Raw genomic sequence first — 17,874 nt, forward strand, 5'->3', positions numbered from 1 at the left:
GAGTTGCTGGCAGGAGTCGGGTCACACTTGGGCTGCGTCTTCCGGGTCTTCTGTCCCGCTGTCCTTTGTGACAAGTTTGCCTTTCCTGAAGCTAGCTCTCCTCGGGGGAAATGAGGAATTGTGCACAGACAGAAGGCTTACTTTGGTACCGAAGGGAGGTGGGGGAGAAAGCATATGGATTTCAACTGAGAATGTTTACGAAGAGTGAACAATGTTTTTAATGAGAAAAACAATCTTCAGAACAATTCCGTTTTATTTAACACACGTATGTACACAGGGACATTCAGCACATATAGAATCTATTAAGTGGAAATGTCTTGAGAGGCAGACATTTTAATTCAGTCGCTGCACACAGCGAGCTCAATCATCACATTTTCATACAGGTGTCACGTCATGTCATCTTCTGCTTGTAAATCACCACGGAAGCCACATATGTCTCTACGTTTACAAGGATAGGTCCAAATACGGTGCCGACGAAATCAATAAGACACTAAAAGCATACACTGGGATGACAATACAAAGTTTACCTCAGTGCTGAGAAGTCTAAGCTGTGATCAAGTCTGGGACAGTAGTTGTCAAAAGAGCCAAGGGGAGATTTGTGGTAACAAGAAGGCAAATGCTCATTTAGCGGTTAGAGACGTCTAACCCTCAGGTATCATCCGCCCCATGTGTATGGTAGGGCTATCCTACTGGCCAATGACAGCATGTGGGATGGGCTGGCCTGTGGCCACTGCCCCGATGTCTGGCCCCTGGGCCCCACGCTTGTTCGAGGCCTCCGTGGTGCGGGCCACGGTGTGTCTGTGGTGGCCTGCCACTGTCTCACACCTTTTTCCTGATGCATCTTGTTTTAAAAAACTCTCTAAGGTATACTTTTGCATCATCATTCCGAAACAACTTTGTAGTCTAGAATAAATTAATCCCTATTTAAGTTCATAAAGTAAACATGTGCTGGGTATCGAGAAGACTCGGGAGCCCACTGGAAAAAACCAAGCGCGTCTTTTGTTAACCGCAAGTTTCTTTACCTATATTGAACACAACGGGCATGTTCACCAAATGAATACATCTACACTGTATAGTTCTTTGTTTCTTCCTTGGAAACTACATATATAATCTTTATAAATACAATGTACATGCATGTGGCATAAATTCACTTTTAAAAGAACACTCAAAGTCTTAAAACCAAGAAACAGTACAGGTTCGCCATCAATGCAAATAACATACTTCATATCAACAGGAAAGAGACGTTCCAGTGCTCTTAATTTCTTAACATGTTCTTTAAAAATCTGTTTCAATAAAATGACACATGTATTTGTTCCTGGACTGTGATCCTTTTTTTTTTTTTTTTTTTTTGTATATTACATGAACTCTGACAGTCTATGCTTTTCCAATTAAATGTTCCCGTTATCATTTTGGTTCCTCTGTAAACTTCATATTTGCTCTGAATTTAAGAAGTCATTTTGTTTTGGTATTTAATAAACCATTGTGCCTAGCCAACCAATCGACTAACCAAACCACCAAATCCCCAACTATGTACAGATCAAGATTTGTTAGGAGGAGCAATTCATACAAAATGTTATTTTATGGATTTTTTTTTCCATCACCATGAGCAAGAACCAGCATAATTTGACAGAAGGAGAAGAAAGCGACCTAGTTAAAGCTTCCTTTGAAGTATGATGAACACCCTCCTTGCAGTGTTGGCTCAAATAACTTGAGAGCCCTCACGTTTTATACGTACTCCTGAAGGCTTGTGCCGTAGTTACTAATTTTCTAGGATACTTGTGTAAAAGGGATGCTTTGTTTTTAATTGATCAGTTCGAAGGCTGAACTGTAGCTATTACATAACTGACGTAGGTCGTACATGTGGGGACTACAGGTCTGTGAGGTTTCTGGAGGGATGGGATAAGGTCTTTTTTAAAAGGACCTGTAGCAACAGACATAGAATCTTATTTAGTATATATGCTATGCTTCCAAACTCAGTTCTCTATTATAAAAGCCCATTTAAGAGATTATACTGACTGGATAATTACATTAACTAGATCATAAATAGTGATGATTTTTATTTCAAACTACTAAATATACTATTGAGCAGGATATGAGCATTTTAGAAGGCTAGGTGTCTGGGAAACTGTATTCTCTTGTGAGGAGGAACTTTTTTTTTTTTTTTTGGTCTATTTTCTCATTAATCTCAAATCTGTTAGGTGTTAATAAAGCAGTAGTGGCTAAACCCTAGGAAATTGTAGTGAGTAGTTTCCTAGCAATCATAGGGCGGGGGGGGTGGGGGTGGGGACCAACCATGTAAACACCGAATCTTTTTGGTAAACAATAATGTATTTCAGGAAATCCAAAGGAAAATAACTTTGCTAATTAGGACTGCCACATGACCTCCAAACCCAATGTCAACACCACCAGGTTCAAGCAGCAGTTCGGGGGGCGGCGGGGGGGTAGCTCTATGAAAATGCTGATCCGGGCTGGGAATGCAATCACAGTGTTTACTGAATTTGAGGCTTCTGGTGCACCAAGCAACAGGGGTGCTCCTAGGGACCGGACACCCCCCCACCCCGGCCGGGGGAACAAAATGACCTAGTGTCACGGACAGGCCCCATCCTGCAGCGCGGCGTGTGCAGGCCTCGGCGTCAGACAGGGGACACGAGCGGGAGTGTGCCCCGAGAGCCATGCAGGGGTGACAGGGCCTCGGCCGCACCCCGGGTGACGCGGGCGGGCACTGAGGAACGATCCGCGCGGGGAAGGACAGAGCAACCCGGCAGGCGGCCGCGTCAGACCATGAAGCGATGCTCCCGCCCGTCGTGGGCCATGAGGATGACGTTGCGGTTGGAGGTCCAGATGAGCCGGGCCAGCCGGAGCGCGCCGTGGGAGCCGGGCGAGGCGGGCTGCACGGGCGGCACCTGGTACGTCTTGATGCAGCGCAGCTGCGGCGCCGAGTTGAGCATGCCGATGCTCCCCAGCAGCGAGGTGTTCATCTGCGGGGACAGGGGACGGGGGCACACGTGTCACTGGAAGGACGCTGCTGCGGCCGCGAGCTCTGCCTGGGCTTCCCCTGGGCAGCAGTCCGAGCCCGGCCCGGAGGGGCGCCCGGCGGGGCGGGAGGCCGCTCGGGGCTGTTACAAGGACGCAGCACCCATCCGGAGAATCCTACCCTGGGCAGGCCCTGCCACGCGGGAGGCACCCGTCTGTGGGAAGGGGGCTGAGATGCCAACGCCCCTTCGGCCGGACGGTGTCTGGCCGTGCCGGCTCCCGCGATCGGGGCGCCGTCGGGACACCCCTGGGCCCTTCCCGACCACCCAGGGAAGCAAAGCCACGCGGGGTCCGCCCCGGGTCGGGGCTCAAACCTCCCCCCTTCCCGCCTCACCTGCTTTTTACAGAATTCAGTCTCGGGAAAGCTCTGGTTCATTCTGAAGGGGAAAGCCAGAGCCAACCGCATCTCAGCACGGTTATCTGTGGCTGTTTTGCTGCCTCGCTGAACAGAGAGCACCTGAGTGCTTTCCTGGGAGTGTATTTTTATCAGCTGATTTCTGCTTTTTTGGTGGCTTTTCGGGATTTGATTTGAATTTTAAGTTCTCTTAATCCATTCACGGTAGTGAAAAATAACGTGGAAACTATGGCTGGTGAACGACCATGCATTCGGCCCAAGGGCTACACACCAAGTGCAGGGCAGTTATCTCAGTGAACTGTTACCTGAGCAACGGGGTCGGAAGAATCCTGCAGATTCTAAATGTTACTCAACAATGTGTTTCAATAGATACCTTTTGTGCTATTGCAAATCACATGGAAAACATACTGAAAATCAGAAAAGAGGTCTCAGAAATACTATTTTTCTTTACGCTAATTTTCATTTCCAATTCTCTTCTTCAGTATAGCCCCCATCTAAATTCATATGACTCTAGGGTTTTGCGTAAAGCATGCAGATTATGATTCAATGTATACAAATGGTTGACACATAAAACCTTGGCAAATCCTGTAAGATGTGTTATTGCTGGTATCATGCTCTGCATTTGGATCAGTGCAAAATATAAGCCATTCTTTTTTCTGGCCCTTCTCAGCAGCACGATGGTGTCAGAGGGCGTAAATCATGGCATCTCTAGCAGGATGCGTGCAGGCTCCACTGACATTTTCACAATTTAAATCATCTTGAGTAATAACCCTTTTAAGATGACTAATGTTACTGATTTTCCTGCATTAATAATAGTGCCGAACACAACACAGAGGTGAAAAAAAATCACTAGTGTACGAGGTCACATTTTAAAACCAAATGTATGGTTATCATTAACTCTTTCTGTTAAAGTTAACATTTAAAACTAGACAGTACTTTACTGTCATCCTCCAAAAACTTCTTTCCCTGCTTCTTTCTCCCCTTTTTCCAAAAACGCCATAAAAGACAAAAATCAATGTCTTGTTGCTTTCTGAAGGTTCCCAAATAGCTTAAATATAAATAGTGGTGGTGAGCTTGATTTGATAGTTCTCACTTGAACAAAAAGTAACAGTACATAATAATTTAGTTCTCTAACAGAACAGATCCAAATGATCCAGAAAATTGGTGGTTAAAATTAACTGGCACCAATAGGCATACTGTGCTTTAAAAAAAACAACAACAACAACAACTCATTTCTCAGTTGATAAATAACTACAAAGTGTTTTTCATTCTTTATGGATTTTCTATGAAAATATGTATGAAGCCTGAGTTCTGCTGGTGGCTCCAAGTGCTAAGGGTATCCAACATGCTCAGCCACTTCCTTATTTTTAATTATTTCCTGCAAAATTTAGCCACATAAAAGACATGGGGTGAGGGCCAAGGGGAGACAGGGAGAGAGTACGTTACTGGAATGCTACAGATGGAAAAACGATACCAAGAAGCCCATCATTCCGTTTGGGTTCTCCATATAAGCTGAGCCAGCTCATGAATGATTGATACAACATTTGATGATCTGATAAATACCCCTGGAAGGGTTGTACAGCCTCTCCGCCTCAGAACAGGGCTAGTGAGGTTCTAGGCGGGACTGCACTGCTACACTTGCGTACAGCTGAAACGATGAAGACCCTCAGGTGACAATAACGTGATGCTCCTCAGACCATGCTTTCCCCGTGACCTCTTCAGTTTAGAGATAATCTGACATAGTAAGGGTGAGTATTCCTTTTCCCAAAAAGCTCAGCCAAAGAACACTCACCGAAACTACAAACCGTGCTGTTACTCGATATTCATGTTTTCTTGACCAGTGACCGACTTACAAACAACGTGAAAGGGCAGTCTGAGCTTTGAATGAGTACGAGCTACCTGGAGTTTGAGTATTTGGTAACCTTACATTTTTTTCTTGATAACAAAGATAATACTCATTATGGAACATTTAAATAATAAAGAGAAGTATAAAAGGAAGAGCAAAAGTCCCCTGAAATCTTACTTCCCAAGGACAATCACTAACATTTTGGTGAACTTCTTCCCAGACCTCCAAGTATAGGTCTGTATAAGGAGAAGCGAGTTTAAGGGTTTTTACATAAAACAGGCTCATATTAGAAGGCAGTTTTACAATCTGCCTTTTTCATTCGACAAAATGTTGAGAACCATCTTTTCATGTTAATGGCCACAGATTTACAGTATCCTTTCTAAAGGGCTGAATAGGATTCTACTTCGTGATGGAATACACAGCCATAAGCGATACCAGTGTCCATCTAATTTACTTTCAGCATTTCTGAGGAAGGATACTCACTAGTCGGACGGTAGTGGGTAAAATTTAGATGAAAGAATCATGGCTGTATTTGATTTCGTTGCTCAACTCCCCTCGTTCAAATACCAATGGCATGATACTCTGATGTGAAATATTCAACTAATAGGAATATGTTGTCAGAGGATCAAAGGGCTTGGAAGATTGCTGGGTGATGTCATTCCATAGCTGAATTTGTAAATAACTAAAAGGCAACTTTGGTTTTTCCCTTCCCTTTAAAAATAATGCTTCACAAAATCAGTTCTGTGAAGATTATTTTCTGAACACACAGAAACACATACAGATGTAATTCATCAAAACAGGAAGTGTTTTAATGCAATTCTCAGTGTAAGTAATGCTGCACACAAGCCTTTTACTAAGTCTCACTTGAGTAATTATCCAACCAATATTTCTCATTAACACTCATTTCTCAGCAAAGATTTTAATAGCTCATAGCTTTTGTAAGGTCCTGTATTAATAAGACTTCATTAAGTTTTCAAAATATATTACAGTACATTTACTGGAATAATATAAAAGTATTATCATACATCATTAGAACAAAACAATATGTATCTAAATAAATCAGCAAAGCCCATTTTGAGAGAGCAGCAGGAGATCCAGCATTGCTTTCTGGACTCTCTTTAATTCAAATCAACCTCCCACCCCCAACCTCTGGAAGAGGTTGTATTGTATTTTCTTGATGAAGCTGAAATGCTACTGTGCCTTCCACTTAAATTTCAACACCTAACAGGGTACAATTTAAGAAATGGGCTGTGTTTTACATCCTGACATTGGGTTTGGGGGCAAAAAGACTTGGTGTCGTCTGGGCTGCCCCTGTGCTCTGTGCACTGCCCACCCACAAGTGCGGATGGCACGAGGTGCCCTGGGAGCGGAGAGTGTGTGCGCCAAGGAAGCCTGCTGTGGCTCCAGTGTGCACGGACACACGTACAGGTGCACAGGTTCAAGTGTGCTTGGCAAAGCCCAGATGCAGCAGCAGGAGCCTGAAGAGGGGAACTGGAAGATGAGAAGTATCTCGAAAAGCTACCATCTATCTAATGAACGATCTTGAGCTCTGAGGTAAGAAAGGATGCTAACCGTAATTCCCTCAATGTGCTGTGCAGGAACTCTGATAAAGATAGAAAAAAAAAAATTCAAGGAAGGGATGAATATATCGAAACAGTACCCTGAACACCGAGGTAAGGGGAAAAAGCTTTATCACAGAAAACATCAGGAAACTACTGGAAACAGTTTCATATTAGGAGGCATTCCTTTATAAAACAAATTTTCTGAGAAAGTCAAATTGGACAAAAAACCAAAAAGATTTGTTTTTGCTTATTCCACAGAAGGAAGCATGGACCAAGCCAAGCTCTTGAAGCAGGGACTGTGGTTGCTGACTTGGGATCCTGAAGGCAGAGGCCAGCATCTGGCTCTTCAACGCCCAATGAGTACCAAATGAACGTGGAGCTTTATATAAACACTTCTCTGGGATTCCAAGAGCACAGGAAACAGCAAAAATCTGTATCAGAGTACATTTCGTGCAGAGAGGCCACTGTGTAGAAACACTAGTTGGCGGGAAAACCCTTTAGAGCAGCGCTGTTGCGAGGGTCTGCTTTGTGGACCCCTAACGGGCTGGTGGTGGGACTGTTGGGGGTGAGTGCAAACCTCAGGCCCCCGGTGGCCTGCTGTGGAAACGGGCACTGGTGAGACTTCCAAAGAAGAGAGTTTAATATAAGCCAATTAAGATGCTCAGAGATATATTCTGGGAGAAAAGATAATGAGAAAATAAACTGGAAAACTAAATTAGAGGAAGGGCAGGAAAAGTCTGTGACAGATTTGGAAGTTGTCATGCTTTAATAGCATGTTGTTAATTAAGCAATTTATTGTATCTGTTTTACATTTTATTAGCTATTGATTTTTTTTTAAAACCATCATCAAGTTGTGCTGAAGTCTTATTTAAATTTTCATTCTTTTTTTTTTAAGCTTTCAAGGCAATAAACTGAATCTCATAAAACATACTTGCATTCTAGGAAAGTAAAGGTAACAACCTAATTTTAAATTGGCTTTTCATGAGGGAGGGAGTTGATCATGTTTAATATTTTTTAATAATTATCAGGAGGAAGAGAATGAAAAAGATGGGATGGAGATTAATCACTGAGGATACAACAAGTTCTATTGTAAAAATTAGGCGCTCAAAGATAATATGCATTTTAATTAGAATTAAATACAGGCATTGTCATGAACTGCCATTCAATGATACTCGGGTTTTTGAAAAGGTTTTGATAGTTTGGGAAGGAAAAGCATTATATGGGGAATTCAGAATGCAAACAGAAGTGAGATAATATAAAAGGGGATCTGAGGGTGATATGTGGCTGCCTTTTCCCTGTGCCCTCTGCCGTGCTGGGGTCGCCTGCAGCCTTCGGCAGTGCCTCCCTGGCCAGGCCCTGAGGCATGCTGTGCCCTTGCTTACCACTGAAAGGCTGCTCCCTTTCCCTACACACCCGCTCGGCCCTACCCTTACCATCTGGCCCTTCCTCAGCATTACCCTGTCTCAGTTCAGACGTCACTTCCTCTTGTGAATCAGCCCCACCACCTTATTCTCAGGCTCCCCTTCTGTATCATGATTGCTTGCTTATTTACACGTGTCTCCCTCAGACTGCAAGCGCGGGGAGAGCAGACCCCACTCTCTCCAGATGGCTAAATATTCTCAGTGCACCCTGCATGCTAGCATGTGGCACACAATCAATCATAATAAATACCTGATATTTGTTGAAAGGAGAGAGGAGGGCAGGAGGAAGGGCTGGTGGGCAGGCATAACAGGAAGTCTTTCCAGCAACAGCAAATCATGCAGCATACTTCAAGACCCTGTAGCATCAACGCTTACCTGCCAGAAAGAAATGTGGCTGTCCGTATTTGAGTAGGTGGCAAGGTATCGTCCATCAGGAGCAAAGGCCACTGCAGTGATTGGTCCCTTGTGTCCATGGATTGTCTAAAATAAAATTCAGTCATTAATGGTCTGCATGCCACAGAACTATTACACACACACATGCTAATGCATTCAGTGCTGAACAAGTTATGCCATGGAGATTAGCAACCCTTATCTTCTTTACTTATAAAATCAGATTAGAAAGAGGGGAAAAGCAACCGAAGTTCTCTCAATGATATAGCCAAGGGCTTTATTTAATCTTGTTCTGAAGAATCTACCTGTATCTGAGTTGGGAGAACAGCATGAGTCCAAAGGGAAAAGCATAGATTACTGGGTAAACCAATGTGTTAATTCATTTATTTCCATTAGAAGGAAGAACTTTACAATTAATAAGGAAGGTAAGCAAGTGATCACCAAGTCTATGTAGGAGCCTCACTCATCTGAAATGAAAAACAAAGCTGTATCATAACATCCCTGTTCTGGAAAGAGTTAAAAACTATAATTTCAGCCCTTAATAATTATACATTTTTCATGTTTTATGCTTCATTTCCAACCAATAACACTGTGTTTAAATGCATATGGCTGCAATTAGTAAACACATAAGGGTACCTGCTGGAGGCTTGAGCACATATAAATCAAATACTATTAAAAACAAGTTAACGGGGATAATTTTGGACTTTTGCCAAATAGCTATCATTGATTTAACCATGAATTGAAAAAAGGGAGTTGTATTTTAGACTAGGTCTATGATAAAAGGTCTTTACTAATAAAAAATTATACTCCAGTTTAATCATATTAAGTTCTCAAAAATACTGGCACACTAAGCAAATTAGCATAATACTGTATTAATATCCTTTTACTCAACTATTTAAGATCATACCTCTATCACATTAGCCAACATGCAGGGTGCTTATAAGTTATGGGTTGGTCTCCTTCCTTTGTCTGGAAGGAGTGGAGAAATACGTTCTCTTAGACTAGGACACTAGGAAGGTTCATTTCCATCTGCTATTTTTTGATGAACAGTTGTGAACCTTGAGTCTTGGTGGGAACATCAGGCTCATTATGTGACTCAGCCCCATACACACCGTAAATTTCAGGAAGAATATTCTCATGATTCAGAGCTGAGTGATTAAAATGAGGTAGAGACGGAGGAGAGAGGGATGGGTATACAGCCTGTTTTCTCAGTGCTCTTTGGATTTTGTTCTTTTCTGTCATTAGACTCTCAGGGCACTGTGAGATCCAAAACAATGCCTACTTTTCCACACTCAGAGAAAACATGTTATACTGGTAAAAACACGAGGCCTTGGGCTGGCAGAGAACACTGCTCTGAGTCAGGCTGCCTGGCTTGCATTTGGGCTCTACTATTTGCTGAAGGACCGAGGGCAAATGATGGGAGTTATTTAACCTCAGAGCACCCATGTCTAGAACGCAGGAATGATGAGGAGGGGGATATTGATAATACCTGCCTCAAAGAGCTTTGTGAAGATTAAATGAGCTACTATATATATATATGTAGCACTCTGCATGATGGCACATAAGAACCCAATAAGTAATATTAATGCTTGTATTTCTCCTCCTTTCTTAAAGATGGCCAGATATATATATATTTGAAAGGTGCTAAGAGAGTAGATCTTAAATGTTCTCAGCAACAAAAAAGAAATGTAATTATGTGACAAGATAGAAGTGATAGCTAATGCTATGGTGGTAATCATTTTTTAATATATAAGTTTATCAAACCATCACATGTATACCTTAAACATATATAATATGTCAACTGTATCTCAATAAAACTGGGAAAAAATGATCAAATGTAAACAATCACAAAATTCGATTACTTGAGTATACAATTTAAGGGGAAAAAAATGCCCTAATCACATATCCCAGAATCAGTGTCAGCAAGCATACTAGGTAGTCTAAAAACAGATTTCATTAAACCTGTCATTAAACAGATATGGTAACTATCCATGGTGCTAGGCACTAATGTGCTAAATCAAGCAACAGGGTGAGTGTGGAGAATAATTATTCGGCCAACCACACTAAAGGGAAAATATTGTGGATGAGGGTAAAGAGCTTAACCAATTAAAAGGGGAAAACTGACAATTCCCACTTATTAGGTCAATTTAATGAGCTCATTGGAAAGTATCTTTAATTGTTTTTTAAAATCAAGATTCATTTCTGCTAAAAGTCTGAAAGCTTATGGGGCCAATTTAAAGCTATGTAATGGTTAAGACAGTTGATTGGTAAGGCCTTGCTTTAAAACAGAGGTTGCAAACTGAAGACCCATAAGCTGAAACCAGATTGTAGATGTGTTTGGTTTGGCCTGAAAAATGTTTTAAAAAATGTTTTCTGGGTCCATACTCTAATTCGTCAGATATCACGTAAAATTAAGATTTCTTGCCTCTCCTGAAAGACTGGAAGCTCTGGGCAATCCTGGACCTTTGTTTGTACATGGCCACAACAGCCAGGGATGAGCAGAGGCGGCCCCTTTGGGCTGGACACTTGCCCTCCAATTTCCCACACACGAGGGGGCCTGCGCAACTAACACCCGCTGCCTGGCTCCCTTATTTTCTGCTGGTCTCTCCTGGCATTTAATGCAACCCTTCCATTAATAATACTTGATTCAAAATATTTTCTTCTGCAGGAAATAAAAAGTGTTAGTGAGGATGTGGAGAAAAAGGAACCCTCACTACAGTGTTGGTAGGAATACAAATTGGTGTAGCCATTGTGGAAAACAGAATGGTGGCTCCTCAAAAAATTAAAAACAGAAATACCATATGACCCAGTAATTCTACTACTGAGCATTTACCCAAAGAAAATGAAAATACTAATTTGAAAAGATATATGCACCCCTATGTTTACTGTAGCATTATTTACAATAGCCAAGATATGGAAGCAACCTAAGTCCTTCAGTAAATGAATGGATAAGATGTGGTGTACATGCACGTGCATGCGTGCAAATGCACAAATATTACACAGCCATAAAAAAAAAGATGAGAACATGTCACCTGTGACAACATGGACAGACCTAGAGGGCATATGCTAAATGAATTAAGTTAGACTGAAAAAGACAAATATCATATGATTTCACTTATATGCGGAATCTAAAAAATATATGAACAATGAAAAAGCAGAATCAGACCTATAAACACGGAGAACAAACTGATGCCAGAAGACAGAGGGGCGGGGAGGCCTGAAGGGAGGAGGGAATGGGTAAAATGGGTAAAAGGGAATGGGACATCTAAGCTTCCAGTTACTGAATATGTCATGGGAATAAAAGGCATAGCATAAGAAGTACAGTCAATGATGTTAAAATAGTGTTGTATGGTGACAGGTACTCACTTGTGGGGAGTACAGCATATGCATAAATTTGTGGAATCACTGTGGTACACCCAAAACTAATGTAACATTGTATGTCAACTGTACTCAGAAAATCCAAAAAAAAAAAAAACCCCAAAATAGTTTCTTCCATGCTCTGGGGTCCTGGTGTGCATCTAAAAGTGTCAGTAGACTAAAAGCTCCCCTAAGAAAAGCTGGCCCTTCTTGCAAGCCCCCCGAAGCCCAACTCTGTGTAGAAGTGGATGATTCTGGTGTTTGGGCTCCTTAAATCTCAAAACAGAATGCTAAACCTGCCCTCTTTCACATTAGTATCCCTCCTTAATCAGCAGCCAGGATGTGCTTCCGACAATAAGAATGCAACAGTGAGTTGGCCGTAAACCAGCAGGTCCAGAAAAGTCTTCAAGAAATATTTTCATATTACGCCTTCATCTTTTACAGAGGGTGGGTATTTAAAACATCCACTTGACGATTACTTCTGGGTCGGCTGAGGACATCATCATTATGCTATCCAGTGCCTTTAACAGTAGACCCTGTGAATTAGATGTCATCTTGGACTTTTCTGGCAATACTATGTTTACCTTTCCAGATAAATGTCGTTGCTTTATCATGTAACAATAATTTCATAATCTTAACATGTGCTTGCTTTACTGCCAGGAGACCCAGAACTAAACGCATGCTCCTTCTAGGTGTGCAGTGGTCAGTACTTTCTCACTTCACAATCATTGTTCTGCTTCCACTTGTTGTGACTTCCCATTAGATACTGAACTTCATTTGTGAGTTTCTTTCAAGTCTGTTTTGGGCAAAGGGGGACTACTCTTAAGATCAGAACACACATGTGCACGTGCACACATGCTTAGATACTGCTAGGCACCCCACAGGGCATCTTAAAGAGGCCTAGAGAAAACCCTGGAACACTGACTGCAGCGTCCGCTCAGAGACCTGTTGTCTTGTAAGAAAGCAAGTACCACTCATGGTAGCTCAGGGAAGCTCACTGTTTTCAATGGTTTGCTACATCTGGTGAGTTCATTAAAATCTCAGCCTAAGAGGTGCTTCAGAACACAGTGTAATGGAAATGTGGCCATTGTCTTTTGTTCAGAATCTCTGAACTTCTCAGATCTGTGCAGGCACCACCTGAACAGACTTTAACCTCGCTTCGGCATTAGAGATGCAGCTGTGCGCGGATCACAGCGAACCTGTAAGCGCTCTGGATGGGCGAACCCCATGGCTGGCATCTGAAATGCTGAACTGTAAAGAACAGTTCCCAGGACAACAGGTTTCAAAATAAAAGAAGGTGTGGTCTGATATTTATATGCGAGTAAGCATCATGTCTTGTTACAGTTGTCGTCAAAGTAATTGCTATCTTGGAAAGACAGAAATGGAATATAAAGAAATTATTCTAATTCAAGAAGTGCTATGAACAATAAAAAGAATCAAGCAATTACCCTTCGCAGAAGACAGAGTGTTGAACTGTTAAACATCCCTTCCTGTTTTTCTTACCAAAGAAAAGGAACTGAAAGGCAGGATTAATAATGAGCAATACTTGCACTTGCCAAGCAGTTTTTAACAGGCACTTTCCACGTGCTTGGCAAAGAAATAAAATTAACCTTCCTGTACAGAGAAGGAATTTCTGTACACGGATTTTCAACAATGATATGGCCGGTGCCGTTGGAAACTAGGACTGTTGAGGATATCGTCTTTAAAACGGCTCTTTACGTGGCCTCTCCCTTGATACTCGCCTTCCAAATGACAAGTCTGAGAACTGAAACCAAATCGTTGGACTCTATTACACCTACTTTATAAGACTGAATGAGATCAAAGAGAACATTTTATATTTACTTGTAGGTCTCACTACTTCTTGAAAGGGGAGGAAAAAAACCCCAACCAAACAAAATACTTTACCACTTTTGACAGAAATTATGAAGAAAAGTACCTTACTCAAGTACTCAAGTAGGTAAGGTTTTACCATCCTGCGCACCATCCCAAGGGGAAGGTTTATAAACCATGGGCCTTGTATTTTATAGGACACGTGCTAAAACAACCTGGGAAATAAAAAGAGCTTGGACTGCACTGCCCTGGCCTCACCCGAGGTGTACAGGGGCTGAGAGAGAAGAAGGCCATGTCGACCGTAGGCCTTCTCAGGAAGCAGCATGGCTAGCTTAGGATTCAGACAGGCAGCTGTGATTTGGGGGTGCTTGAAAGGTCTGCTGAGCTGCAGATATGTCCCCACTTGGCTGCACATGGTCTCTGACATTTCTAGAAATACAATGAAGCTATTGGCTGAGCTCTGTTCTCTAGAATGTGTTCTGATGGAGACCACAAAGGGGATAAACATGCCTTCATGAAGCACAAGCATGGCCGGTGTCCTCAGTTCAAGGAGAGCCTGAATGAAGGGCGCCTACAGAGACAGCACACAGGTTGGAGGTGGGCCAGATAATCCGGGAAGCGAGTGCCTAGGTAGTTGGATGAGCCCGGAGGAGAAAAGGAGACTAATACCAAACGCCTACCAAGACCGACCTTTCCTAGTGCTGGTTCCTCTCAAAGATAACAGGCAACGCCATGGGAGGTTGAGGACATGCTCACCTCTGCCCCTCGGGCACCAACCATACATTCGACATCTCTCACAGATCGTGCCAAAGTCAGAGAAGGGCCGATGAGGACAGGGAGCCAGGCTGACGGGCATGCCTTCCTGACATCCCAGGAGCGAGGCCACTGATTTCATGGCTGGCTGGCAGGGAGGCAACCGCTCAGGGCAGAGACACGACAAAGACATCGCTCTGACAGCTCTGTTTGTCAGGCGATGCAGAGACTCATCAAAAAAGAGCCGTTTCAAAAGAGTTGAAAAGTTAAGAATTAATTACATTCCAGGAAAAAAACCCGCCTCCTTTCTTTTCTTTGAAGCAACCGATTTGTGAAACTTTTATTATATATTCAAGGTTCAACTGCTCAAAAAACAATAATTTAGGCAGATAATGGTATTAAAAAAAAAAAAAGTTTCACTTATGGGCGATTAGAAGACCCAAGTAAAATGTAATTACTGCTACGAACTAAGTCTTTTCCAGCCTTTTAGCACGTGGGCCCTTAAGGCCATATGACATTGCTGAGAATGCTGAAAGGTCACCTATTCTCTTCTGTACGTGAACAGGGCTCCTTAAAGCAGGCCAGATGGATGAAAATCTATTCTGTTTTCAATATCTCTAGAGAGGATTCTAAAACCTCTCCTGAGAACCCTTTTCTGTGTTAAACAGTGTATGTTGTCGGGAAATTTTTCCTTGTATCAAATCTAAATCCAAAATGCTACGGTGTAAGCCTGCTTCCTCTTGCTCTAGCCTCAGCAGAGATGGGGAGCACCCAGTCACCTATCAGCACCATAACCTTTTATAGACTGGAGGACTGTTAGCGCAACTTGCGCCCCCCCCCCCCACTTTTTTGAAAACTTATTTTGTATTTTCAGGATTAAAAAAAAAAATCTCAGTGACTAGAATATTTCAAGTCTTATTTTCCAACTTTTTAATCACATCTGTGGCTTTTCCTTAAACTCTCTCCAAGCTTTCCCGATCATGCCATCTTAGAGTTGGATGGTACCTGAAAGCCACCTTATTTAACCACGTCTGAAAATGTGGAAGTTCAAACTGACTGAGCTGGCACTAGCAACTGGGTGTCTTCGTAGTTTCTCAGGACACCATGCAGGAAGACCCACACTGGGCTTATTTTACCAGAGCACTGCAACTGTGGCTGGTGAAAGCTTTGGTAAAGTTGCTGGCGTGCAGATGGCTGCCATGCAGAGTACCCCCAGTCATCCCTAGGAAAGCGAGGTGGGGACACCTGCGCCCAGTGGGTGGCCCTGGCTTGGGCCATATGCCGTGAGGGGGTTCCTCTGACAAGACCACATATTGCCAGTCCCTGTTTTCAATCCTTTTCCTCTCCGCTTTCCAAAAGTCATTTGTCCTAATTTTTGCTTCTGGCTCTTTATTTTCTTTCTTTCTTCTTTTTCTGGCTCTTTATTTTCATTTAAAAATGTATTCCCACTCAATTATTGTCCAATGAGCCTATGCTGTTATTTGCTCTCTACAAATGTCTTGACACTTAAAACTATCTCTTTGGTGCTTAGAGAACACAGCTTCTAGCTTATGACTGTGATCACTGATAAGAATGATTTCTACAACTTGATACCTTAATTTAAAACAAAAAAAAGTTGGATTTATCAAAGGCCAACTGCAAAGCAGCTTTTGTCATCCTTCAAACAGATTCTAAAATTGTGCACCAAAAGGTACATACGTGTGCACTGCTGTGCTAGGCACTGCAGGGGATCCAAAAAGCATAAGGAGAAACGTTCACAGCACATGTCCCATACTTTTATATAAACTTCTTTGTCCTTACAGATTAACCCTATAAGAACACTACATTATCTCCCACCTTAAGAATGAAGAAACTGAGGTACAGAGAAGTGGAGTAACCGATTTTGCTTAGAATCCATGCAGTCTGGCTCAGCAGTCTGTTGCCTCACAGAATACCAGGTAAAAGAGAACTAACTATAAGCTGCCACGCTTCAATATCTATACACCTGATTTTCATATAACTGGTATTAGGTACATTACATTATACACCAATATTTCTTTTTTTTTTTTTTTTAAGACTATTTAGTTTGGGGGGGGAGGGAAGGAGGGAGAGAGAGAGAGAGAAACAGAGAGAGAGACAGAGAGAGAACGCACAAACGAGGGCAAGGGGCAGAGGGAGAAGGGCAGAGGGAGAAGCAGGCTCCCTGCTGAGCAGGGACCCCCGTCCCCCACCCCCCCCCCGATGTGGGGCTTGATTCCAGGACCCTGGGATCATGATCTGAGCCACCCAGGTGCCCGTATACACCAATATTTTGACATGACTTTCCTGGGCCTGGCAACACAGATTTGGGGGGCTGTGTGGTGGTAACAGCAGGCTGCCTGAGAGCAGGGGCCACAGTGGAGCTAGGCCTTGCCTGGAAAGTGCCCACCGTCCCCAACACCAGGGGACAGGTGGCTTCCATATCCAGGGGTCCGGAGGAACATCCCTGGACTGCTGCAATCTCCCCTGCCCTCCGAGGACTGTGGACTGACAGCACTGCCTGGCAGCAAAAGGCCAGGTCTCCCAAGGGACATCATTCACCCGGGTGGTCCTACACAAGTGGGAAGAAGCACGTTCCTTGGCCCCCATACCAGTGGTAGGTGAAGAGAAACTCGTTCCTTGACCCAGTTCCCAGCAGTTTAAACATCTGAAGCAGAGGCTGAAAGACTAGAAGCTGCCATCTTTCTTCACTGGCTGGGAAGGAAGAGGATGGCCTGTGCTGGCTCCCCCGGGACACGCAGGCCACAGAATTTGATGGTCTCATCTCTCTCATCAGCAGCCTCCCTCCCTGGCCCTGGGTCCCATTCGCTCGACTGTGCCCCAAGGAATCACTATAAAATTAGGGGCCTCTTTCTCACTTGGGACACAAACCACAGAAACTGAAAGTACTGACCAGTAGGAAAGTAGGTGGTAAATATATCCTTTAAACTCTCTAGTATAAGAGAGACCAGTGTTTCTTATTGGCCATACTATCTCCTACAGTGTAAGCACATAAGCCTAGATGCTGCCCTTTGGCAATTTTATAATGATTTTGAACAGAGATTCGAGGGTTGAAAATGGGTTGTTTATCTCTATAATTTCTTTCCTTGATGGAGGGCTGAGGCAATACTTGTTATTCACATTATGCCAACTCTATGATACAGACTCAACCCGTAGTGGCGGCTTCCCAGCCAAAGGGTATTGAAGCTATTCGACGAATTGAGTTTTCTATCACTATCTAATTGAAAAGAATATACATTCAGGGTGAAAGACAAGTAGATTTGGTATCATTTTAACATCTAAATGGAAAATAGATTTAAGGATAAATGT

General features: G+C 43.0%; 1 protein-coding gene across 4 annotated transcripts in view; it reads right to left on the reverse strand.

Moving 5' to 3' along the window:
• Nucleotides 1-235: 235 nt before the first annotated feature.
• The window catches only part of WDR7 (WD repeat domain 7), a 353,105-nt gene continuing 335,466 nt past the window's right edge, over nucleotides 236-17,874 (reverse strand). For all 4 annotated transcript variants that reach the window (XM_072822456.1, XM_072822427.1, XM_072822446.1 and 1 more), the window contains 2 exons: nucleotides 8,593-8,697; nucleotides 236-2,978 (listed from right to left, as the gene is read on the reverse strand). In XM_072822456.1, the coding sequence (XP_072678557.1) occupies nucleotides 2,775-2,978; nucleotides 8,593-8,697 (309 nt within the window). In that variant the 3' untranslated portion in view covers nucleotides 236-2,774. The remainder of the gene's footprint in view (nucleotides 2,979-8,592; nucleotides 8,698-17,874) is intronic.

Source organism: Canis lupus, chromosome 1 (assembly GCF_048164855.1).
Source record: "Canis lupus baileyi chromosome 1, mCanLup2.hap1, whole genome shotgun sequence".
NCBI lineage: Eukaryota > Metazoa > Chordata > Mammalia > Carnivora > Canidae > Canis > Canis lupus.